The following is a 27,332-nucleotide window of genomic DNA, read 5'->3' as shown; positions in this document are numbered from 1 at the left end:
ATTAAAAATGTGTGCTTCACTGAAAATAGTTCCCAGTATGGATTTATAATATATACGGCTTTGACTCTTATACTAAGTCTGTGTACAGTACACATACATAGAATAAATAGATTGCATTCTTGCTTAAATAATGACAGCCCTGTATAATAAAACATGTGGTCTACTGTAATTTACTTGTGCAGTGTACAACAACCAACACTAGATGGTGCTAACTGTATGATAAACAACAAGTGACACAGTCCATACAAAGTTGAACATGTCCATATTCACAGTGAGCACAAGATGTTGAAAATACATATTGTTTCGATGTTTAGTGAATCTACTGCACTAGGGGTTTGATACCCAGCGGGTCCCATTACTGTTAAATGATGAGATCTGTGATGATTACCAGGAGTGAAGTCTAGTGTGAGTCGGACTTCTTTCGTGTGTTTCAGGTCTCCCCCCCCCTACTTTTCATCATGATTTTCAACCACAAATGCAAATATATTTTTTGCTCATAAAGTTATGTGAGTTATTCCACAGATTTTATGTCCAAAGTGTATTAGAGTACAATCTTAGGAAAAAAAATTGCTATACAGAACCTAAAATGGTTCTTTGGCTATCCATATAGGAAAACCCTTTATAGAACCCTTTACGGAACTAGATAGAACCCTTTTGGGTTCCAGGGTAGAACCCTTTTGGGTTCCATGTTTCCATGTTCTACAAAGGGTTCTCCTATGGGGATAGCCAAAGAACGATTTTAGGTTTTAGAGTACAGTATGAATGAATTACCTGTACGGTTCTATTTCTGAGTTTGGATTAACAAGTGAAAACCAAACACACACAAAAAAGTATCTACCAAATGCTTTACATTGAAAGATTTGTCTTAATAAAAATAATAGTTTTGTGTTTGAAAAAAGTCAAGGTAGATACAGTCCATAACGCAGGTGAGTGACCCTACAATATACATTTTCAATGTATATGCTGTACATTGCATTACATACTCTACATACAGCATATTTCAATGCTGTCATGACAATATGGTAAGTGGAAATATGTTAACATGTATTGCTGAGGGGGTCTGAAGACATAGAATGGGACACTGAGGAAAATGGAAGGGACCAACCACATCACACTGTCCACAGCTCTGTCTAACACACTGACTATACAACCACCACTGTGGTTGTAGTTCTGGGACAACTGTGGTTGTAGTTCTTGGAGACCTGTGGTTGTAGTTCTGGGACAACTGTGGTTGTAGTTCTGGGACAACTGTGGTTGTAGTTCTGGGACAACTGTGGTTGTAGTTCTTGGACAACTGTGGTTGTAGTTCTTGGAGACCTGTGGTTGTAGTTCTGGGACAACTGTGGTTGTAGTTCTGGGACAACTGTTGTTGTAGTTCTGGGACAACTGTGGTTGTAGGTCTGGGACAACTGTGGTTGTAGTTCTTGGAGAACTGTGGTTGTAGTTCTGGGACAACTGTGGTTGTAGTTCTTGGAGACCTGTGGTTGTAGTTCTTGGAGACATGTGGTTGTAGTTCTGGGACAACTGTGGTTGTAGTTCTTGGAGACCTGTGGTTGTAGTTCTGGGACAACTGTGGTTGTAGTTCTTGGAGAACTGTGGTTGTAGTTCTGGGACAACTGTGGTTGTAGTTCTTGGAGACCTGTGGTTGTAGTTCTTGGACGACTGTGGTTGTAGTTCTTGGAGACCTATGGTTGTAGTTCTGGGACAGTGTTTTTCCCCTCGACATGTGTGACGGAGAACGGTCCGGCCTGCTTTTTATTCAGTAAACAAACCTACCAGTCCAGAGAGCAATAAATAGACTTTAACGGGTCGGTCCGGGTAATAAAAAGAATGATCACGATCCTGTCTACACAGAATACAGAATACAGGAGGAATATACATCCAGAACATCTATATCAAAATTATACTTCTATGGACAAAAAGGTTAACTGACTGATAATAATATTAAGCATATCTGTTCAAAGCAAAGGGTCTGCTCATGTGCAGCACCACCACTGAGGTCTTGCTGCATACATTCCCTTCATCTCCAGAGCTACATCTACAATAGCCCTCTATCCCCTTTAAAGTGCACTACCTCAGGCTTATGGACCCTGGTCCGAAGCAGTGCACTCTATAGGAACTAGAGTGACATTTCAGACGCACACCAAAAGGCTCTGTCCATCCCCGTCCGTAGGTCATTGTATTGTGATGTCCTCAGTGGAGTCGTGCCGTCTCACTCGGGCCTTGCGGTTGTCCACCTGGGTCTGTTTCCACTTGAGCTGACGCAGCTTCTGCTGCCTCTTCTTCTCCCGGTGCCACATCTGCTCACAGTACTCGTCCATGCTCATACTAGCTGCGCCCATCATGTGCAGGTCCTTATAATTCCTGAAGAGCTGGGCGTGGCTCTGGGCGTGGCTCCCAGGACCTCCATGACCCCACCTCAGTCCTGCTCCCCCAGCCCCAGGATCAGCTGCCTTGGCCTGGGATGCTGTCATGCTCTGCTGGGGTATGACCTGGAGGTTATAGCGGGCCAGGACCTGGGAGAAGGAGTGCTCCAGGGTGGTACAGCTGTAGAGGCCAGCGTCCCCTGGCTCCAGCCGCTGCACCAGGAGACCCCGCTTCATGTGGACCATACGATCCTCGCTCTGGAGCATCTGAATAAGGACAGCAGGGCAAGACAACAAAAAGTTCATTATTAGATGAATATTAGTCAATATTAGCTTCCAGCCAATTGGTGACAGATTTTCATGCGGATATTCTAAACTCTGCAGATAGAAAACATCTACATTATCCCACCAGTGGTATATTTCCACCAAACAGAGTTCTTGCAGACAAAAGTCAGTGCATTTACGATGTAAAGGACATCACAAAAATTGTATTTTTTTCATGTAACAATTTTTTTCATATAAGTTTTCATGTAACAAATAAACATCTAAAAAGGTTTCCAAGGTTAAATGTGTTTCCATCTCATTTTCCACTCTTACCGATAATTTAGTCACAAAAATCTGTTGCGTTAAATAGTAATAGTGTGCTCTAGCCAACAGCTCGCAGATAGAGCACGGGTAGGCTGTGCGGGTAAGCTCTGCGGGTAGGCTGTGCGGGTAAGCTCTGCGGGTAGGCTGTGCGGGTAGGCTGTGCGGGTAGCCTGTGCGGGTAAGCTCTGCGGGTAGGCTGTGCGGGTAGGCTGTGCGGGTAGCCTGTGCGGGTAAGCTCTGCGGGTAGGCTGTGCGGGTAAGCTCTGCGGGTAGGCTGTGCGGGTAGGCTGTGCGGGTAAGCTCTGCGGGTAGGCTGTGCAGGTAAGCTCTGCGGGTAAGCTGTGCGGGTAGGTCTGTGCGGGTAGGTCCGTGCGGGTAGGCCCATGCGGGTAAGCTCTGCGGGTAGGCTATGCGGGTAGGATCTGCGGGTAGGCTGTGCGGGTAAGCTCTGCGGGTAGGCTGTGCGGGTAGGCTCTGTGGGTAGGCTGTGCGGGTAGGGTCTGTGGGTAGACTGTGCGGGTAAGCTCTGCGGGTAGGCTGTGCGGGTAAGCTCTGCGGGTAAGCTCTGTGGGTAGGCTGTGCGGGTAAGCTCTGTGGGTAGGCTGTGCGGGTAAGCTCTGTGGGTAAGCTCTGTGGGTAGGCTGTGCGGGTAAGCTCTGCGGGTAAGCTCTGTGGGTAGGCTGTGCGGGTAAGCTCTGTGGGTAGGCTGTGCGGGTAAGCGCTGCGGGTAGGCTGTGCGGGTAGGCTCTGTGGGTAGGCTGTGCGGGTAGGATATGTGGGTAGACTGTGCGGGTAAGCTCTGCGGGTAGGCTGTGCGGGTAAGCTCTGCGGGTAAGCTCTGTGGGTAGGCTGTGCGGGTAGGCTGTGCGGGTAAGCGCTGCGGGTAAGCTGTGCTGGTAAGTTCTGCGGGTAGGATCTGCGGGTAGGCTGTGTGGGTAAGCTCTGTGGGTAGGCTCTGCGGGTAGGCTGTGCGGGTAAGCTGTGTGGGTAGGCTGTGCGGATAAGCTCTGTGGGTAAGATCTGCGGTTAGGCTGTGCGGGTAAGCTGTGCGGGTAGGCTGTGCGGGTAAGCTGTGCGGGTAGGCTGTGCGGGTAAGCTGTGCGGGTAGGCTGTGCGGGTAAGCTGTGCGGGTAGGCTGTGCTGGTAGTCTAGTCTATTGGATATGTGTATTTGTCAGACGGCAGTCAAGCATTGATTATCACGTCACCAGAATAAGACAGAATAAGACCCTTGATATGGATTGGAAAGGAGCATTGAAGGTCACTGTGCATTTTAAAACACCCTGTGAAGTTCATCATAACTTATTTCATCTGTAGCCTAATAAACTGCATGGTTTCGAGTCGACGAGTCGTGTAGAGGGAGGACCACACAACATGTCATGGCTCCAAATTTACTTCCACCACCATTTCTCTCATTATTTTACTGACAGAAAAATATTCCACCATGTCAAACGAAGAAATGATCTTTTGGCACCTTCCTATCACCTTCCTAACACCTTCCTATCACCTTCCTAACACCTTCCTATCACCTTCCTATCACCTTCCTAACACCTTCCTAACACCTTCCTAATATTGAGTTCCATCCCCCTTTTTGTCCTCAGAACAGCCTCAATTCGTTGAGGGGCATGAACTCTACAAGGTGTCGAAAACATTCCACAGGGATGCTGGCCCATATTGACTCCGGTGCAGTTCTTGACTCACTCAAACCACAGTTGTGTCAAGTTGGCTGGATGTCCTTTGGGTGGTGGACCATTCTTGATACACACGGAAAACTGTTGAGTGTGAAAAACCCAGCAGCGTAGCAGTTCTTGACACAAACCAGTGCGCCTGCTCAAAGGCACTTAAATATTTTGTCTTGCCCATTCACCATCTGAATGGCACACATACACAATGAATGTCTCAAATGTCTCAAGGCTTAAAAATCCTTCTTTAACCTGTCTCCTCCCCTTCATATACATTGATTGAAGTGTATTTAACAAGAGACATCAATTAGGGATCATAGCTTTCACCTAGTCAATTTATGTCATGGAAAGAGCAGGTGTTCTTAATGTTTTGTGCACTCAGTGTATAAACTTGCACTGAAATGACCTGTTTCCATCACAGCTGTCGTAAAATTAAAAAATAATCATACGTTATGACTTTACTCGCATAAAAACTGTGGATGTAAACGTGGTTAATGATTTGGTTAAAAATGAGTGATCAATACATGTGTGTTGTATTGTTCTAATGTTCGGTAAAGATGACGAGTTGATAAAGATGATCAGTTTGTGTGTTACGTCCCAGGCCTTAGTTAGCATAAAGTTAACAAAGTGCTAACATGGAGAGATGTCCATCTCTCACCTCTCTGCTGGTGTGAACATGTGGTGGCTGTACTGTCCACTTGACTGTAGCTAGCTGGGACTTGGGTACACACTCTAGGAAGGTTGAGTTACTCTCCACTCCGTATACCGTCTTCACCTCCACCGACTCAGAACCTGCAAAAGAACAGGACGTTGAGAGTTTTGTAGTACAGATCTAAATTTGAGCCAGTTTGCTACAGAAGGAAAAATAATCTTGCAGCAACAGGAAATGTGAATTATTATGTGTATTACAATACATTTATAATTTTGTAGGGTTTGATAAAAATCTTGTAAGGGAAAATCAAGCTTGACATTTCAAAGTAGAAATGACAAACTTCGAGAAGCCTTTTTAAATCTAAAATACACTACAATATTTAGTTCTCCTGCCATAAGGTGATCAAATGGAGATCCTCTAGCTGTAGTCACATTCATAATATTCTCTGTACATGATTTGAGTTCCAAGATCAAATCAAATCAAATTTATTTATATAGCCCTTCGTACATCAGCTGATATCTCAAAGTGCTGTACAGAAACCCAGCCTAAAACCCCAAACAGCAAGCAATGCAGGTGTAGAAGCACGGTGGCTAGGAAAAACTCCCTAGAAAGGCCAAAACCTAGGAAGGAACCTAGAGAGGAACCAGGCTATGTGGGGTGGCCAGTCCTCTTCTGGTAGATGACATTGTAAAGTGGCTCTGGATAAGAGTGTCTGCTATATGTAAAATGCTAAAGAGCTGTAGATTTGTCTTGACACAATGGGATGTGTAGATTTGTCTTGATACTTCGGGATGTGTAGATTTGTCTTGACACTACGGGATGTGTAGATTTGTCTTGACACTACGGGATGTGTAGATTTGTCTTGACACAACGGGATGTGTAGATTTGTCTTGATACAACGGGATGCGTATGATATCAAATCATTTCGAATTTGGGAAGGGGAGGGGCAACTGCAACTGACTCAACAAATATACAGTATCATGAGCTAAGATGAAGCGCTAAGTGAACTACATTAATTTTTTTTACATTTACCTAGGCAAGTCAGTTAAGAAGAAATTCTTATTTTACAATGACGGCCTAGGAACAGTGGGTTAACTGGTCTAGGAACAGTGGGTTAACTGGTCTAGGAACAGTGGGTTAACTGGTCTAGGAACAGTGGGTTAACTGGTCTAGGAACAGTGGGTTAACTGGTCTAGGAACAGTGGGTTAACTGGTCTAGGAACAGTGGTTTAACTGGTCTAGGAACAGTGGGTTAACTGGTCTAGGAGCAGTGGGTTAACTGGTCTAGGAGCAGTGGGTTAACTGGTCTAGGAACAGTGGGTTAACTGGTCTAGGAACAGTGAGTTAACTGGTCTAGGAACAGTAGGTTAACTGGTCTAGGAGCAGTGGGTTAACTGGTCTAGGAGCAGTGGGTTACCTGTCTTGTTCAGGGGCAGAACGACAGATTTCTATCTTGTCAGCTCTGGGATTCAAGCCAGCAACCTTTCGGTTACTGGCCCAACGCTCTAACCACTAGGCTGCCTTCCACCCCTAGTCACATCAGACATGGTCATAGGAGCCTAGTGAACTGAGGTTGACTGCCACTGCCACTTAGTGCAAACCAATATACTGTATTATGAGCTAAGTTAATATTAGTTAAGTTACCTAGTGAAGTGAGGCTGGCTGGCTGACGCTGCAGCCAGAGACATACAGTACATATCATAGACAGACATAGAAACATTTAGTGTTCATTTCTGTAACTTGTCCTATATCGCAACACTGGCTCATTGTAGCCCCGTACACACACACACACACACACACACACACCGTCTTCTGCGTCGTAACACTGGCTCATCGGATCCCCGTGTTTCACGTCCTGGCGCCGAGCTCGCCTGAGGAGATAAGGTAGCAGACAGTCTGGGTGTCATAATCATGTCATAACTCTGACAGCTTTAGACTGTGGCAGTAAGTTTGTTTGTTCATTTGTTTGGAACCCCCTTAGCTGTTGATTTAACAACAGCAACTGTTCCCGGGCTTCACAAACAAAAAAATACAACACGACATTATTAAACACAACACGATACAACACAACACGATACAATACAACACAACATGATACAATACAACATGATACAATACAACATGATACAACACAACATGATACAATACAACATGATACAACACAACATGATACAACACAACATGATACAACACAACATGATACAACACAACATGATACAACACAACATGATACAATACAACATGATACAATACAACATGATACAATACAACATGATACAACACAACATGATACAACACAACATGATACAACACAACATGATACAATACAACATGATACAATACAACATGATACAATACAATACAACATGATACAATACAACATGATACAATACAACATGATACAATACAACATGATACAATACAACATGATACAATACAACATGATACAATACAACATGATACAATACAACATGATACAATACAACATGATACAATACAACACAACATGATACAATACAACATGATACAACACAACATGATACAATACAACATGATACAACACAACATGATACAATACAACATGATACAATACAACACAACATGATACAATACAACATGATACAACACAACATGATACAACACAACATGATACAATACAATACAACACAACATGATACAATACAACACAACATGATACAATACAACACAACATGATACAATAAAACATGATACAACATGATACAACACAACATGATACAACACAACATGATACAATACAACATGATACAACACAACATGATACAATACAACATGATACAACACAACATGATACAACACAACATGATACAATACAACACGATACAACACAACATGATACAACACAACATGATACAATACAACATGATACAACACAACATGATACAACACAACATGATACAATACAACATGATACAACACAACATGATACAATACAACATGATATGATACAACATGATACAACACAACATGATACAATACAACATGATACAACACAACATGATACAAACAACACAACAACAATACAACATGATACAACACAACATGATACAACACAACATGATACAACATGATACAACACAACATGATACAATACAACATGATACAACACAACATGATACAACATGATACAACACAACATGTTACAATACAACATGATACAATACAACATGACAACAATACAACACAACATGATACATGATACAATACAACATGATACATGATACAACACAACATGATACAATACAACATGATACAACATGATACAACACAACATGATACAACACAACATGATACAAACAACATGATACAACATGATACAATACAACATGAACATGATACAACATGACAATACAACATGATACAAACAACAACATGATACAACACAACATGATACAATACAACATGATACAACATGATACAATACATGATACAACATGATACAACACAACATGATACAATACAACATGATACAATACAACATGATACAACACAACATGATACAAAACAACATGATACAACACAACATGATACAATACAACATGATACAACATGATACATGATGATACAAGACAACACAACATGATACAATACAACACGATACAATACAACATGATACAATACAACACAACATGATACAACACAACATGATACAATACAACATGATACAATACAACATGATACAATACAACATGATACAATACAACATGATACAACACAACATGATACAATACAACATGATACAATACAACATGATGATACAATACAACATGATACAACATGATACAACATGATGATACAATACAACATGATACAACACAACATGATACAATACAACATGATACAATACAACATGATACAACATGATACAACATGATACAATACAATACAACATGATACAATACAACATGATACATGATACAACACAACATGATACAATACAACATGATACAATACAACATGATACAATACAATACAACATGATACAATACAACATGATACAATACAACATGATACAATACAACATGATACAATACAATACAACATGATACAATACAACATGATACAATACAACATGATACAATACAACATGATACAATACAACATGATACAATACAACATGATACAATACAACATGATACAATACAACATGATACAATACAACATGATACAATACAACATGATACAATACAACATGATACAATACAACATGATACAATACAACATGATACAATACAACATGATACAATACAACATGATACAACACAACATGATACAATACAATACAACATGATACAATACAACATGATACAATACAATACAACATGATACAATACAACATGATACAATACAACATGATACAATACAACATGATACAATACAACATGATACAATACAACATGATACAATACAATACAACATGATACAATACAACACGATACAATACAACATGATACAATACAACATGATACAATACAACATGATACAACACAACATGATACAACACAACATGATACAATACAACATGATACAATACAATACAACATGATACAATACAACATGATACAATACAATACAACACAACACAATACAACACAATACAACATGATACAATACAACACGATACAATACGATACAATACAACACGATACAATACAACATGATACAATACAACATGATACAATACAACATGATACAACACAACATGATACAACACAACATGGTACAGCACAACATGATACAACACAACATGATACAATACAACACAATACAACATGATACAATACAACACGATACAATACGATACAATACAACACGATACAATACAACATGATACAATACAACATGATACAATACAACATGATACAACACAACATGATACAATACAACATGATACAATACAACACAATACAATACAACACAATACAACATGATACAATACAACACGATACAATACAACACAATACAACATGATACAATACAACACGATACAATACAACATGATACAACACAACATGATACAACATGATACAACACAACATGATACAATACAACACGATACAACACAACATGATACATGATACAAACATGATACAATACAACATGATACAACACAACATGATACATGATACAACACAACATGATACAATACAACATGATACAACACAACATGATACAACACAACATGATACAACACAACATGATACAATACAACATGATACAGCACAACATGATACAACATGATACAACACAACATGATACAATACAACACGATACAACACAACATGATACAACACAACATGATACAACACAACATGATACAACACAACATGATACAACACAACATGATACAACACAACATGATACAACACAACATGATACAATACAACATGATACAGCACAACATGATACAAAGCACAACATGATACAATACAACATGATACAACACAACATGATACAACACAACATGATACAATACAACACAATGATACAGCACAACATGATACAACACAACATGATACAACACAACATGATACAACACAACATGATACAACACAACATGATACAATACAACATGATACAACACAACATGATACAACACAACATGATACAATACAACATGATACAACACAACATGATACAATACAACACAATACAATACAACACAATACAACAAGATACAATACAACACGATACAATACAACACAATACAACATGATACAATACAACACGATACAACACAACACGATACAATACAACATGATACAACACAACATGATACAACACAACATGATACAACACAACATGATACAATACAACATGATACAATACAACATGATACAACACAACATGATACAACACAACACAACATGATACAATACAACGGTACTTTATTATACATATGTTACAACATAAATGTGTCTTTTATTGTCAAACACAGTAATAAGATAATAGCAAGACTCTTAAATGTTATTGTTATGTTAATTGTATATTTTTATTTATTGGTTTTCTTCTATAATAGTAAAAAGATTGGATGTGGAGATCAATATTGCTGTGTTTGCCTTTTAAACTAAGTAGAGTAGTTACCTCTTGTTGCTGGGGAAGTATCGGTTGCATGTGTTCCCATCCCAGGCACAGTAAGGGTCTCTGGCCAGACAGCAGTCAGCACAGTCTCTACCGTACAGCTGACACCGCTGCAGTGGTAACTGGACCACTCCCTCATCACTGCTCACATACACCTGTTGCTGTAGACACACAAACAGGGGAGAGGATTTAACTCAATTGAATGTACTTTTAATTCATGTAATTGATTCCTATTGAATTATATTGAATTGTCATAGTGCTGCTAACAGTAAAGATCCTCCTCTCCACCCTCTCGGGGCTGGGCGTCTCAGGCTCTGCCTCCTCTCCACCCTCTCAGGGCTGGGCGTCTCAGGCTCTGCCTCCTCTCCTCCCTCTCAGGGCTGGGCGTCTCAGGCTCTGGCTCCTCTCCACCCTCTCAGGGCGGGGCATCTCAGGCTCTGCCTCCTCTCCACCTTTTCAGGGTGGGGCGTCTCAGGCTCTACCTCGTCTCCACCCTCTCGGGGCAGGGCGTCTCAGGCTCTGCCTCCTCTCCACCCTCTCGGGGCTGGGCGTCTCAGGCTCAGCCTCCTCTCCACCCTCTCAGGGCTGGGCATCTCAAACATCTGAAACCCTACCTCTTCAAAGAGTATCTACCCCCAAGCCATTAGACTGCTGAGTATTTAATCAAATGACTACCCAGACTGGTTCATTTGACTCCCCGCCCCTTTGTTTTGCAGTGCTGCTTCTCTTTTGTTATTATCTATGAATAGTCACTTTACCCCTACCTACACATGTACAAATTAACTGTGATTTGATTTATTTAAAACATTTACACATAGAATCTGGATTTGATGTGATTTTTCAAGTCTCTTCCCAACGTACTCTGAGAGGAGTCTACTGCTGGAGAAACTATGTGTAAACAGTTCCTATACGCAAATCAATCATCTATTTGTTTGTAATCATTACTGGAATGGTATGTTACTGCTACATTTACTATTAACTGAGGATGACCACCCACACACACTCACACACACACTCACACACACACTCACACACACGTACACACACTCACACACACACACACACACACACGTACACACACTCTCACACACACACACACACACACACACGTACACACTCACACACACACACACACGTACACACACTCACACTCACACACACACACACACACACACACACGTAGACACACTCTCACACACACACACACACGTACACACACACTCACACACACTCACACACACGTACTCACACACACTCACACACACTCACACACACGTACTCACACACACACTCACACACTCTCACACACACGTACTCACACACACACTCACACACACTCACACACACGTACACACACACTCACACACACACTCACACACACACTCACACACACACTCACACACACGTACACACACTCACACACACACACACACACACACACGTACACACACTCTCACACACACACACACACACACACACGTACACACTCACACACACACACACACGTACACACACTCACACTCACACACACACACACACACACACACACACACACACACACACACACACGTAGACACACTCTCACACACACACACACACGTACACACACACTCACACACACTCACACACACGTACTCACACACACTCACACACACTCACACACACGTACTCACACACACACTCACACACTCTCACACACACGTACTCACACACACACTCACACACACTCACACACACGTACACACACACTCACACACACACACACACACACACTCACACACACTCAAAACACACACACACACACTCACAAACACACTCACACACACACACACACACACGTACACACACACACACACTCACACACACACTCACACACACACACACACACACGTACACACACACTCACACACTCACACACACACTCACACACACTCACACACACGCGGACACACACACGTACACACACGTGTACACACACGCACACACATACATACGCATACACATGCATACACACACACACACACGCGGACACAAACGCACGTGCACACACACACATACACTTGCACACAGCAGACTTACTCTTTTGGTAGACAGCTCCATGTTAAGGATGGGGGCCTGAGTCTGCAGGATCAGAACACAATGGTTTAACACACAGGTCGACATCACACAAGACAATATTTTGTGTGTGTGTGTGTGCACGTGTGTGTGTGTGTGTATGTGTGTGTGTGTGTACGCATGTGTCCGCGCATGTGTGTGTGCGTGTGTGTGTGTGTGTTCTGCTCTAGAGAACCCACATACCAAGGCTCACCATTACCAACATCATCTCAGAGGTTCATTTCAACATGGTGTCATTGGGAGTCAGTGACCCCTGACAGTCCAAGTGAGCTGCATCCTATTCAGATAGCCTTTAGAGACATGGGGACGATAACCTTGCTATCATATGTCTCCTCACATACACACATTCTCTTAGCTAGCTAGCTAACTCTCTGCCAGGCGCAGGCCACACACACACTCACGCACACACACACATTCTCTTAGCTAGCTAGCTAACTCTCTACCAGGCGCAGGCCACACACACACACACGCGCGCGCGCACACACACACCCATGCAGACACACACACACACACACGCACAGAGACACACACACACACGCACACATGCGCAGACACACACACACGCTGACACACACACACACGCTGACACACACAGACCTCAGTTCTTCCCTCAGGAAGACTCATTGCCACTCTCAAACTCTGTGTATTAACCCCAACCCAGTCTAATGAGCTATGTGGTTAACATCCTACCCAAGGCCTGACACTGCCAGGTCATATCGAAGTCAACCCTCCCCCTAAAACCTCCCATGTTAAACCCAATGATGTCATGTATAAGTATGTTTGTGGTTCAACCCTATCCAAAGAGGATACGGTCAGGTTTTTGTCTTAGTCGAAGCACGTATTCACAAAGATCAGGTCCCCGTGTCCATAGGATCTTATTCATTATGAAAGGCAAAAAACAGATTCCTAGATCAACGTCTCCTACTCTGAGACTCTGACTGTGAATACTGGCCCTGACATTCATCCTCTTGTTTGTTAAGAGAGGATTATGCAGCTTAACTCCAACAAATACACACGGCCATCTTGTCCTATGTTGTTGTTGTTCCACACTTCGCTCCCTGTTCTCTTCTTCCCTAATAGGAGATAGTCTGTCTATTTATTTGGGAGACCCTGGGAAAAAATGGGTCTGTATCTGTTTTTCCTCTTAGGGGGTTAGTTGGTTATTTTGGTCAAGTATGTGATTGCCCCAATGGAAACAACAGTCAGTGCTGATCTCAAAACAGATGACACGGCAGGCAGGTCATCTCCTTTCCCCGAGGCCTTATCTCCATGCCCCCAGGCCTTAATTCCTAGCTCCTAGGCTTTATCTCCTAGCCCCTAGCCATTATCTCCTAGTCCCTACCCCTAGACCTTATCTCCTAGTCCCTACCCCTAGGCCTTATCTCCTAGTCCCTACCTCTAGGCCTTATCCTCTATCCCTTATCTCCTAGTCCATAGGCCTTACCTCCTAGTCCCTACCCTTAGGCCTTGTCTCCTAGTTCCTACCCCTAGGCCTTGTCTCCTAGTACCTAGGCCTTATCTCCTAGTCCCTACCCCTAATCTCCTAGCCCATAGGCCTTATCTCCTAGTCCCTACCCCTAGGCCTTATCTCCTAGTCCTTACTCCTAGGAACTCCTGTAGATCTGAGAGAATTTGATTGGCATACTATGGTGGAATTTCCCATTAGTCTGCCAATCAAATTGCTAGCAGTCTATAATTCCAACATAGTCTATCAGAAGACAAGGTGGAGCTACTATTACCTATTAATTTCTGTCAGATCTACATGTATTTCCTGTGAGGTACAGTAATGTTTCTGGACTGGGCCCAATTCAGATGTACTTCCTGTGAGGTACAGTAATGTTTCTGGACTGGGCAATATTCAGATGTACTTCCTGTGAGGTACAGTAAATGTTTCTGGACTGGGCCTACAGATGTACTTCCTGTGAGGTACAGTAAATGTTTCTGGACTGGGCCCAATTCAGATGTACTTCCTGTGAGGTACAGTACATGTTTCTCGACTGGGCCCAATTCAGATGTACTTCCTGTGAGGTACAGTAAATGTTTCTGGACTGGGCCTACAGATGTACTTCCTGTGAGGTACAGTAAATGTTTCTGGACTGGGCCTATTTCAGATGTACTTTCTATTCCTCCTGAAGTTGAAAGTTTAGCAGTTTAATCGTCTGAGTTGGTAAAAGGGTTGGGGGTCAATTCCATTTCAATTCAAGTCAATTCATAAAATAAACCACATTCAAAATCTACATATTCTTTATTGAAAAGGATTGAAGAAGATTGGAATTGTAATTTCAGTGTCATTCCTGAATTGAGAGGTATTGAAATGGAATGAATTGACCCCAACCCTGGTTGGTAGTAGAACACATCAGAGAAGATGTTATGGTTAATTAAACCCTAGCAGGCATCTCACCTGAAAGACGATCAGCTCCTCCAGAATGATCTCCTCAGTCTCCCAGTTGTCTTTGGGGACAGACACCACTTTCAGCACCTTGCCATCATCTGAAGAGGAGGGAGAAAAGCAGGAAGTAACTGAGCGACAGGTGTGTATATGATTTTCCTACGCAGGTAACAACAACCAATTACACTTGATATCTTATACAGCAAGTTACCGTCAAATGAAAACGGTGGGTTAAAAGTCCCTATGTCAAAGCAACCACCCTGTCATAGCAACCACCCTGTCATAGCAACCACCCTGTCATAGCAACCACCCTGTCTGACCAACCTGCCTGACTGACGAACCACCCTGCCTGACGAACCACCCTGTCTGACCAACCTGCCTGACTGACGAACCACCCTGACTGACTAACCACCCAGCCTGACGAACCACCCTGACTGACTAACCACCCAGCCTGACTAACCACCCTGACTGACTAACCACCCAGCCTGACTAACCACCCAGCCTGACTAACCACCCAGCCTGACTAACCACCCAGCCTGACTAACCACCCAGCCTGACTAACCACCCAGCCTGACTAACCACCCAGCCTGACTAACCACCCAGCCTGACTAACCACTCCTCCTGACTATGTGCTTCATGCATTGATGCTGTGGTGTGATCGTTACTTAGTAGCATTGTCTAGTGCGTGTTTATGTGTGTACATGTTTGCTAAGTTAAGTTGAGTGTGTCGGCCCAAACTAAACTCATTAACAGGGATAACACGGTAGTGTGTGATTTCTGACTTTAAAATATTTAACCTCAATGGGTGACCAGAGGTCATAGCAACGTTCCCACTAAGAGGAGAGCCTTCAGACAGAGAGAGCTCAGCAATCTACCTCAGCTTGATGAATGACTCCGTGTCTAGGTGCTAATGCTACTAAGTCACGGGAATCCATTCATCTCACCAGACATTCGCTTGCCTTGATTAGCCACACTCTTAATACGGACACGATTCACTATGAATTAATTAAAGTGATGAGAATCTCAATGGAAAATACTCAAAACTGAAGCCTGTTGATCTGATGATTGCCGACCAACAGCAGAGTCTTGACTCTGAGATCCACCAGGGTTCAGACAGAGAGGATTGAATGTCAGAGTGCAGGGCTATGGAACAGTGATCACACTAAGGTGAGCTGGGCCGTTGGAGCCCAACATGGCCTGGTTCATCAGTCTCAGACGTAGATTAGTTATGGAGCCACAGGAAAGTTCCCACGGTAACCCTTTCCCCAGGATAATGACTCCCCGCCCTGGGACCATCCTGACATTATCGTGAAGAACCAACACTGCCAGTCCTCTGTTTGTGTGTGTGTGTGTGTGTGTGTGTGTGTGCGTGTGTGTCTTGAACTTTACCCTATTCTAAGTGAATCATTTTAAGACAGACACCCCTCTGCAAACACACTCTACACACACACTCTGCAAACACACACGCACACACACTCTACACACACACTCTGCACACACACTCTGCACATACACACACACTCTAAACACATGTTAACTGTATATGTTATGTATGTATATATATATATATATATATATACAGTACCAGTTAAATGTTTAGACACACCTACTCATTCAAGGGCTTTTCTATATTTTTACTATTTTCTACATTGTAGAATAATAGAGAAGACATCAAAACTATGAAATAACACATATGGAACCATGTAGTAAACAAAAAAGGGTTAAACAAATCCAAACATATTTTATATTTCAGATTCTTCCAATAGCCACCCTTTGCCTCAATGACAGCTTTGCACACTCTAGGCATTCTCTCAACCAGCTTCATCTGGAATGCTTTTCCTACTGTCTTGAAGGAGTTCCCACATATGCTGAGCACTTGTTGGCTGCTTTTCCTTCACTCTGTGGTCCGACTCAACCCCAACCATCTCAACTGGGTTGAGGTCGGGTGATTGTAGAGGCCAGGTCATCTGATGCAGCACTCTATCACTCTCCTTCTTGGTCAAATAGCCCTGACACAGCCTGGAGGTGTGTTTTGGGGTCATTGTCCTGTTGAAAAACAAATGATCATCCCACTTTGCCCAAACCAGATGGATGGCGTATCACTGCAGAATGCTGTGGTAGCCATGCTGGTTAAGTGTGCCCTGAATTCTAAATAAATCACAGTGTCACTAGCAAAGCACCTCCACAACATACCACCTCCTCCTCCACGTTTTACTGTGGCAAAGACACAGAGATTGGAACCAAAAATCTCAAATTTGAACTCCAGACCAATGGACAAATTTCCACTGGTCTAATGTTCATTGCTCATGTTTCTTGGCCCAAGCAAGTCTCTTCTTATTGGTGTCCTTTAGTAGTGGTTTCTTTGCAGCAATTCAACCATGAAGGTCTGATTCATGGAGTCTCCTCTGAACAGTTGATGTTGAGATGTGTCTGTTACTTAAACTCTGTGAAGCATTTATTTGGGCAGCAATCTCGGAGGCTGGTAACTCTAATTAACTTATCCTCCGCAGCAGAGGTAATTCTGGGTCTTCCTTTCCTGTGGCGGTCCTCATGAGAACCAGTTTCATCATAACGCTTGATGGTTTTTGCGACTGTTGAAGAAACTTTCAAAGTTCTTGAAATTTTCCGTATTGACTGACCTTTATGTCTTAAAGTAATGATGGACTGTCATTTCTCTTTGCTTATTTTAGCTTTTCTTGCCATAATATGGACTTGGTATTTTACCAAATAGGACTATCTTCTGTTTACCCCCCTACCTTGTCACAGCACAACTGATAGGCTAAAACGCATTAAGAAGGAAAGAAATTGTCCAAATTAACTTTTAAGAAAGCACACCTTCTTAATTGAAATGCATTCCAGGTGACTACCTCATGAAGCTGGTTGAGAGAATGCCAAGAATGTGCAAAGCTTTCATCAAGGCAAAGGGTGGCTATTTGAATAATCTCAAATATAAAATATATTTACTTGTTACTTATTTATTTGTTATTTGTTGCTTTTTTTTGTTACTCCATATGATTCCATGTGTCATTTCATAGTTTTGATGTCTTCGCTGTTATTCTACAATATAGAAAAAAGTTACAAATAATTAAAAACCCTTGAATGAGTTAGGTGTGTCCAAACTTTGACTGCTACTGTATGTGTATTATTTTACTGCTCTAGGGATGTAATTATTGTTTCAATAACCTTATTTATAATTATGTATTGATTTCACTCTTTATGCGATGAGCAAATGCAGAGAACCCCAGAAGAAGAATGATCACTGAATTACCACAGTGAATTATTGTAATGTTTGTTTTTGTATCAAATAATCCCATAAGAGATCAAATCAAATTGCATGTGTCACGTGTTGAATAAAACCGGTGTAGTAGACCTTACAGTGAATGTCTTACTTACAAGCCTTTAACCAACAATGCAGATCAAGAAAAAGAGTTAAGAAAAATGAGATGGGTTGTCATCTGACGATTTGTTAAAATACATTTTAATTCATTTTATTAATGAATTCACAAACTCTCCACACACAGCTCTCCACACACACCTCTCCACACACAGCTCTCCACTCTGTGCGCTGAGGACAAAGCTAACAGCTCCTAGAGGTGACAGGGACTGGGTGAAGGAACCCGGTAGTGTCAGGGTGTAACAGTTGCTAGTGCAACTCAGGGTGCCACTATTAAATCCTATCAGTCCCCCTCTCTACTGTTGGTATCAGTCCCCCTCTCTACTGTTGGTATCAGTCCCCTCTCTACTGTTGGTATCAGACCCCTCTCTACTGTTGGTATCAGACCCCTCTCTACTGTTGGTATCTGTCCCCCTCTCTACTGTTGGTATCAGACCCCTCTCTACGTTGGTATCAGTCCCCCTCTCTACTGTTGGTATCAGTCCCCCTCTCTACTGTGGGTATCAGACCCATCTCTACTGTTGGTATCAGTCCCCCTCTCTACTGTTGGTATCAGACCCCTCTCTACTGTTGGTATCAGACCCCTCTCTACTGTTGGTATCAGACCCCTCTCTACTGTTGGTATCAGTCCCCTCTCTACTGTTGGTATCAGACCCCTCTCTACTGTTGGTATCAGTCCCCCTCTCTACTGTTGGTATCAGACCCCTCTCTACTGTTGGTATCAGACCCCTCTCTACTGTTGGTATCAGACTGTTGGTATCCCCTCTCTACTGTTGGTCATCAGAGTCCCCCTCTCTACTGTTGTTGATATCAGTCCCCCTCTCTACTGTTGGTATCAGTACCCCCTCTCTACTGTTGGTATCAGACCCCTCTCTACTGTTGGTATCAGTCCCCAGTCTCTACTGTTGGTATCAGACTGTTGGTATCCCTCTCTACTGTTGGTCAGCTAGACCCCTCTCTACTGTTGATATCAGTCCCCCTCTACTGTTGGTATCAGTCCCCCTCTACTGTTGGTATCAGTCCCCCTCTCTGTTGGTATCAGTCCCCTCTCTACTGTTGGTATCAGTCCCCCTCTCTACTGTTGGTATCAGACCCCTCTCTACTGTTGGTATCAGACCCCTCTCTACTGTTGGTATCAGTCCCCCTCTACTGTTGGTATCAGTCTCTACTGTTGGTATCAGTCCCCCTCTCCCCTCCCCTCTCTACTGTTGGTATCAGACCCCTCTCTACTGTTGGTATCAGTCCCCTCTCTACTGTTGGTATCAGTCAGTCCCCCCCTCAGTCCCCTCTACTGTGGTATCAGTCCCTCTCTACTGTTGGTAGTCCCCCCTCTCTGGTATCAGACCCCTCTCTACTGTTGGTATCAGTCCCCTCTCTACTGTTGGCATCTGGTCTGTGTTCACTATGACAGCCTTCTCTCTTACTTGAGCCCAGGTATATTATACTGTCCATCCTCAGCATCCACCCTTCGTAGCGTGTTGGGAACACTGTTCACTACTACACCCCAGCCCCACCTTCTCCCTGTACCCTTCGTAGGGTGTTGGGAACACTGTTCACTACTACACTACACCCCAGCCCCACCTTCTCCCTGTACCCTTCGTAGGGTGTTGGGAACACTGTTCACTACTACACCCCAGCCCCACCTTCTCCCTGTACCCTTCATAGGGTGTTGGGAACACTGTTCACTACTACACTACACCCCAGCCCCACCTTCTCCCTGTACCCTTCGTAGGGTGTTGGGAACACTGTTCACTACTACACTACACCCCAGCCCCACCTTCTCCCTGTACCCTTCGTAGGGTGTTGGGAACACTGTTCACTACTACACTACACCCCAGCCCCACCTTCTCCCTGTACCCTTCGTAGGGTGTTGGGAACACTGTTCATTCCTACACTACACCCCAGCCCCACCTTCTCCCTGTACCCTTCGTAGGGTGTTGGGAACACTGTTCATTCCTACACTACACCCCAGCCCCACCTTCTCCCTGTACCCTTCGTAGGGTGTTGGGAACACTGTTCATTCCTACACTACACCCCAGCCCCACCTTCTCCCTGTACCCTTCGTAGGGTGTTGGGAACACTGTTCATTCCTACACTACACCCCAGCCACACTGTCTCCCTGTACCCTTCGTGTAGCAGATTCACACTCTCTTACCTGTGCCCAGGTGTAGGACGTCATACTGCCCATCCTCAGCATCCACCCTGTCCACTACTACCCTTCGTAGGGTGTAGGGCACATTGACGCGGGTGAAGACAGGCCGGCGGGTGATTGGAAGGATGGGTTCCCACATCAGCTGGTGACCCCTCATGAAGCTCACTACGTCATCAGGGAAGTCACGAGTAGACTTGTGGAGGGGGTCATACGTTTCGCTGGGACACTGGCGAAGGAAAATGACAATTAAAGGTTCATTCAAGGATTATTCAAGGATTATTCGAGGAGTATTCAAGGATGAATGCCCAACTGCTAGCCTGCTATCAGCGGCCCACCAGCTGTCTAGAGCATATCGGACTGTTAGCTGAATAGGTCCTTCGGCCAATTTCTTGGCCCACTATACCTATTTTGCCAATTGGACTGGGCACCTTTACTACACGGAACCCTACTAAATCCATCACGGCTGGTCTGCCGAAGGAACCGCACGAGGAGGCTCTGCACGAGGAGGCTCTGCACGAGGAGGTTCAGCACGAGGAGGCTCTGCACGAGGAGGCTCTGCACGAGGAGGCTCTGCACGAGGAGGCTCTGCACGAGGAGGCTCTGCACGAGGAGGCTCTGCACGAGGAGGCTCAGCACGAGGAGGCTCTGCACGAGGAGGCTCTGCACGAGGAGGCTCTACACGAGGAGGCTCTGCACGAGGAGGCTCTGCACGAGGAGGCTCTGCACGAGGAGGCTCTGCACGAGGAGGCTCTGCACAAGGAGACTACAACAGACTTCTTCCATCGCGAGGTACCTCTAAGGCCCTTCTGCTAACTTGCTAGCCCCGGCCCACTAGCTGAATGAATCGCCGTGTCTCTAGCCAGCTAAACTACTCACTGAACCCCTATGATCACTCGGCTACGCATGCCTCTCCCTAATGTCAATATGCCTTGTCCATTGCTGTTCTGGTTAGTGATTATTGTCTTATCTCACTGTAGATCCTCTAGCCCTGCTCAATACGCCTTAGCTAACCCTTCAGTTCCACCTCCCACACATCACCCGGTTTAAATTATGTTGCTAGAGGCAATATCTCTCTCGTCGTCACTCTATGCCTAGGTTTACCTCCACTGTATTCACGTCCTACCATACCTTTGTCTGTACATTATGCTTTGAATCTATTCTATCACGCCCAGAAACCTGCTCCTTTTACTCTCTGTTCCGAACGTACTAGACGACCAGTTGTTATAGTCTTTAGCCAAACCCTTATCCTACTCCTCCTCTGTTGCTCTGGTGACGTAGAGGTTAATCCAGGCCCAGTAATGCCTAGCTCCACTCCCATTCCCCAGTCGCTCTCATTTGTTGACTTCTGTAACCGTCAAAGCCTTGGTTTCATGCGTGTTAACATTAGGAGCCTCCTCCCCAAGTTTGTTTTATTCACTGCCTTTGCACACTATGCCAACCCAGATGTCCTAGCCATGTCTGAATCCTGGCTTAGGAAGACCACCAAAAACCCTGAAATTTCCATCCCTAACTATTACATTTTCCGACAAGATAGAGCTGCCAAAGGGAGGGGAATTAGCAATTTACTGCAGAGTCTACTGCCAAGTCTCTGCTAGGTATAGCCCCGCCTTATCTCAGTTCACTGGTCACCATAGCAGCACCCACCCGCAGCACGCGCTCCAGCAGATATATTTCACTGGTCACCCCTAAATCCAATTCCTTCTTTGGCTGACTTTCCTTCCAATTCTCTGCTGCCAATGGAACAAACTGCAAAAATCGCTGAAGCTGGAAACTCTCCCTCACTAACTTCAAGCACCAGCTGTCAGAGCAGCTTACAGATCATTGCACCTGTACATAGCCCATCTGTAAATAGCCCAACTAACTACTCCATCCCCATACTGCATTTATGTATTTATTTTGCTCCTTTGCACCCCAGTATCTCTACTTGCACATTCATCTTCTGCACATTCCAGTGTTTAATTGTAATTACTTCGCCACCATGGCCTATTTATTGCCTTTCCTCTCTTATCCTACCTCATTGGCACATGCTGTATATAGATTATTGATTGTATGTTTGTTTATTCCATGTGTAACTCTGTGTTGTTGTGTCAAACTACTTTGCTTTATCTTGGCCAGGTCGCAGTTGCGAATGAGAACTTGTTCTCAACTAGCCTACCTGGTTAAATAAAGGTAAAATAAAAGAAAATAAAGATTATTCAAGGAGATGTCAAGGATTATTCAAGGAGAATAAGGATTATTCAAGGAGATTAAGGAGATTAAGGAGAATTCAATGATTATTCAAGGAGAATTCAAGGATTATTCAAGGAGAATTCAAGGATTATTCAAGGAGAATTCAATGATTATTCAAGGAGAATTCAAGGATTATTCAAGGAGTATTAAAGGAGTATTTAAGGAGAATTCAAGGATTATTCAAGGAGAATTCAATGATTATTCAAGGAGAATTCAAGGATTATTCAAGGAGTATTAAAGGAGTATTTAAGGAGAATTCAAGGATTATTCAAAGAGATTTCAAGGATTATTCAAGGAGAATTCAAGGATTATTCAAGGAGAATTCAAGGATTATTCAAGGAGAATTCAAGGATTATTCAGGGAGATTTCAAGGATTATTCAAGGAGAATTCAAGGATTATTCAAGGAGATTTCAAGGATTATTCAAGGAGTATTAAAGGAGTATTTAATGAAAATTCAAGGATTATTCAAGGAGATTTAAAGGATTATTCAAGGAGAATTCAAGGGTTATTCAGGGAGATTTCAAGGATTATTCAAGGAGTATTAAAGGAGAATTCAAGGAGAATTCAAGGAGAATTCAAGGAGAATTCAAGGAGATTTCAAGGATTATTCAAGGAGTATTAAAGGATTATTTAAGGAGTATTAAAGGAGAATTACTTGAGGTCACAGTGACCACAGATCACAGAGTTATAGTTTTTATTGTTGTTCTAGTTGGATGACTGGTTATGTTTCATGTTTTATTATTCAAATCAACAGCACTTTGATCGCAAAAGAGACGGCAAACTGTAACACTGAAGCAAAGCACAGCTACTTATATAATCTACGGAAGGTAATGTAATCTTCAATTGTCAGAGTGGATGTCATTTCCTCCTACCATCCTGGCAAAACAAAATCACTGATATGACAAGCATGAGCATCATGTGGTGTTTAAACTGGCAACAGACTCATTTAAACTCCTATTATTTCCTTTGAAATGTGGCTGCCACTACTCTCTCGATGCGTGCTGTTCAGTGACTCAGGGGTTAAAATTACACTGGATGATGATGTGAAGCTGTTTCACTTGAATTTTAATCATGTAACCAAAACACTGACGTTCCTGACCCTAGTAATCAACCACTTTCAAGGAACTGTGTGTGTGTGTGTGTGTGTGTGTGTGTGTGTGTGTGTGTGTGTGTGTGTGTGTGTGTGTGTGTGTGTGTGTGTGTGTGTGTGTGTGTGTGTGTGTGTGTGTGTGTGTGTGTGTGTGTGTGTGTGTGTGTGTGTGTGTGTGTGTGTGTGCGTGTGTGTGCGTGCGTGCGCGTGTGGTAATCAAGCACATCCAAGGAGCCGCTCCACTGCCTGTGGTGTTCCCTAACAGGGGGACTAGAATAACAGTGAGATCAAGCCACTTCCGACAGAGCACTAAAACACATTAAACATTCCCCTGAAGCCTCTGGCTGACAAGTTACCACTTCCCAGGGGAATGCATAGCCGAGGTGTTAAATCAACCAGCCAGTGGTCAGATTCCAACAGTTTTATCAGATTGTTTAAATCAACCAGCCAGTGGTCAGATTCCAACAGTTTTATCAGATTGTTTAAAATCAACCAGCCAGTGGTCAGATTCCAACAGTTTTATCAGCTTGTTATCATCAACCAGCCAGTGGTCAGATTCCAACAGTTTTATCAGCTTGTTATAATCAACCAGCCAGTGGTTAGCGTCCAACAGTTTTATCAGCTTGTTATAATCAACCAGCCAGTGGTTAGTGTCCAACAGTTTTATCAGCTTGTTATAATCAACCAGCCAGTGGTTAGTGTCCAACAGTTTTATCAGCTTGTTATAATAAACCAGCCAGTGGTTAGCGTCCAACAGTTTTATGAGCTTGTTATAAATCAACCAGCCAGTGGTCAGATTCCAACAGTTTTATCAGCTTGTTATAAATCAACCAGCCAGTGGTTAGTGTCCAACAGTTTTATCAGCTTGTTATAATCAACCAGCCAGTGGTTAGCGTCCAACAGTTTTATGAGCTTGTTATAAATCAACCAGCCAGTGGTCAGATTCCAACAGTTTTATCAGCTTGTTATAAATCAACCAGCCAGTGGTTAGAGTCCAACAGTTTTATCAGCTTGTTATAAATCAACCAGCCAGTGGTTAGCGTCCAACAGTTTTATCAGCTTGTTATAAATCAACCAGCCAGTGGTTTGCGTCCAACAGCTTTATCAGCTTGTTATAATCAACTAGCCAGTGGTTAGCGTCCAACAGCTTTATCAGCTTGTTATAATCAACCAGCCAGTGGTTAGCGTCCAACAAGTTTATCAGCTTGTTATAATCAACCAGCCAGTGGTTAGCGTCCAACAGCTTTATCAACTTGTTTAAATCAACCAGCCAGTCGTTAGCGTCCAACAGTTTCATCAGCTTGTTATAATCAACCAGCCAGTGGCCTGTCTGTCCAACAGTTTTACCAGCCTGTTATAACAACCAGCAAGTACTTTTTGAATCCTTTCAAAGTTTTTGAGAGTTTATAAGCTCGCCAGTGCCAGGGGTCGGGGTTTCCTTTTGGGACAGTTTTATTGGTTCCGTTTAAATCAATCCAGCCAGTTTTTATTTTTATGATTTGTCAATCTGTGTGCCTGCCTGTCTCTCTTTCCTTGCCTGTCTGTCTGTTTGTCCATCAAGTTTATCACTTCCATCCCTGCTGAGAAACTCACAGTGCCAGCCAGTGGTTATGGGATCCTCAGCTTTACTCACCCAGTTTAAGTCAACCAGCCAGTCGTTAGCGTCCAACAGTTTTATCAGCTTGTTATAATCAACACACGTGTTGCCTGTCTGTCCGCCTGCTTGTATGCCTGTCTGCCAACAGATCGGGATTCAAATACTTTGAAACCTTTCAAATATTTTGAGAGGAGAGGAGAGGAGAGGCCTGGAGTGCCAGGAGGGGCGGGGAGGAGAGGAGAGACTTTTCGAGAGGTTCCGATGGTAAAAGGCTCAATAAGAAAGAGACATCTAATGGGGGAGATTTTTATGATTTGACAATCTGTGTGCCTGCCTGTCTCTCTTTAGGAAAGAGACCCTGTCTGTCTGTTTGTCCAGGGGAGATAGGAAAGTCACTTCCATCCCTGCTGAGAAACTAGGAAAGAGACAGGGTCGTGGATAGAGGAGGGGAGATAGGAAAGACTCTACCCAGGGGTAGAGGAGGGGAGATAGGAAAGAGACTTGTGGGGGGTAGAGGAGGGGAGATAGGAAAGAGACAGCCCTGAGGGGGTAGAGGAGATGGAAAGAGACAGACACTGCTGACCCTCTGAAAAGACAGAACTAGAGGAGGGGAGATAGAAACAGACAGAGAGAGGGGAGTTACAATGCTGAGAAGGAAAGAGACAGAGAGAGGGGGTAGAGGAGGGGAGATAGGAAAGAGACAGAGAGAGGGGGAGAGGAGGGAGATAGGAAAGAGACAGAGAGAGGGGGTAGAGGAGGGAGATAGGAAAGAGACAGAGAGAGGGGGGTAGAGGAGGGGAGATAGGAAAGAGACAGAGAGAGGGGGTAGAGGAGGGGAGATAGGAAAGAGACAGAGAGAGGGGGTAGAGGAGGGGAGATAGGAAAGAGACAGAGAGAGGGGGTAGAGAGGGGAGATAGGAAAGAGACAGAGAGAGGGGGTAGAGGAGGGGAGATAGGA

The 27,332-nt window shown here is 43.4% G+C and overlaps 1 protein-coding gene across 1 annotated transcript in view; it reads right to left on the bottom strand.

Moving 5' to 3' along the window:
- Nucleotides 1–502: 502 nt before the first annotated feature.
- LOC112255082 (semaphorin-3D) overlaps nucleotides 503–27,332 on the bottom strand; it is a 121,760-nt gene continuing 94,930 nt past the window's right edge. Inside the window, exons 12-18 of the mRNA XM_042323733.1 lie at nucleotides 21,461–21,722; nucleotides 15,924–16,012; nucleotides 13,487–13,528; nucleotides 11,411–11,568; nucleotides 7,094–7,158; nucleotides 5,294–5,427; nucleotides 503–2,633 (exon numbers count right to left, since the gene is read on the bottom strand). Coding sequence (XP_042179667.1) covers nucleotides 2,175–2,633; nucleotides 5,294–5,427; nucleotides 7,094–7,158; nucleotides 11,411–11,568; nucleotides 13,487–13,528; nucleotides 15,924–16,012; nucleotides 21,461–21,722 — 1,209 coding nt within the window. The 3' untranslated portion in view covers nucleotides 503–2,174. The remainder of the gene's footprint in view (nucleotides 2,634–5,293; nucleotides 5,428–7,093; nucleotides 7,159–11,410; nucleotides 11,569–13,486; nucleotides 13,529–15,923; nucleotides 16,013–21,460; nucleotides 21,723–27,332) is intronic.

Source organism: Oncorhynchus tshawytscha, linkage group LG07 (genome assembly GCF_018296145.1).
Source record: "Oncorhynchus tshawytscha isolate Ot180627B linkage group LG07, Otsh_v2.0, whole genome shotgun sequence".
In the NCBI taxonomy this organism is placed as follows: Eukaryota; Metazoa; Chordata; class Actinopteri; order Salmoniformes; family Salmonidae; genus Oncorhynchus; species Oncorhynchus tshawytscha.
The sequence above is the reverse complement of the archived record's forward strand: the minus strand, read 5'-3'. Positions and strand labels throughout refer to the sequence as shown.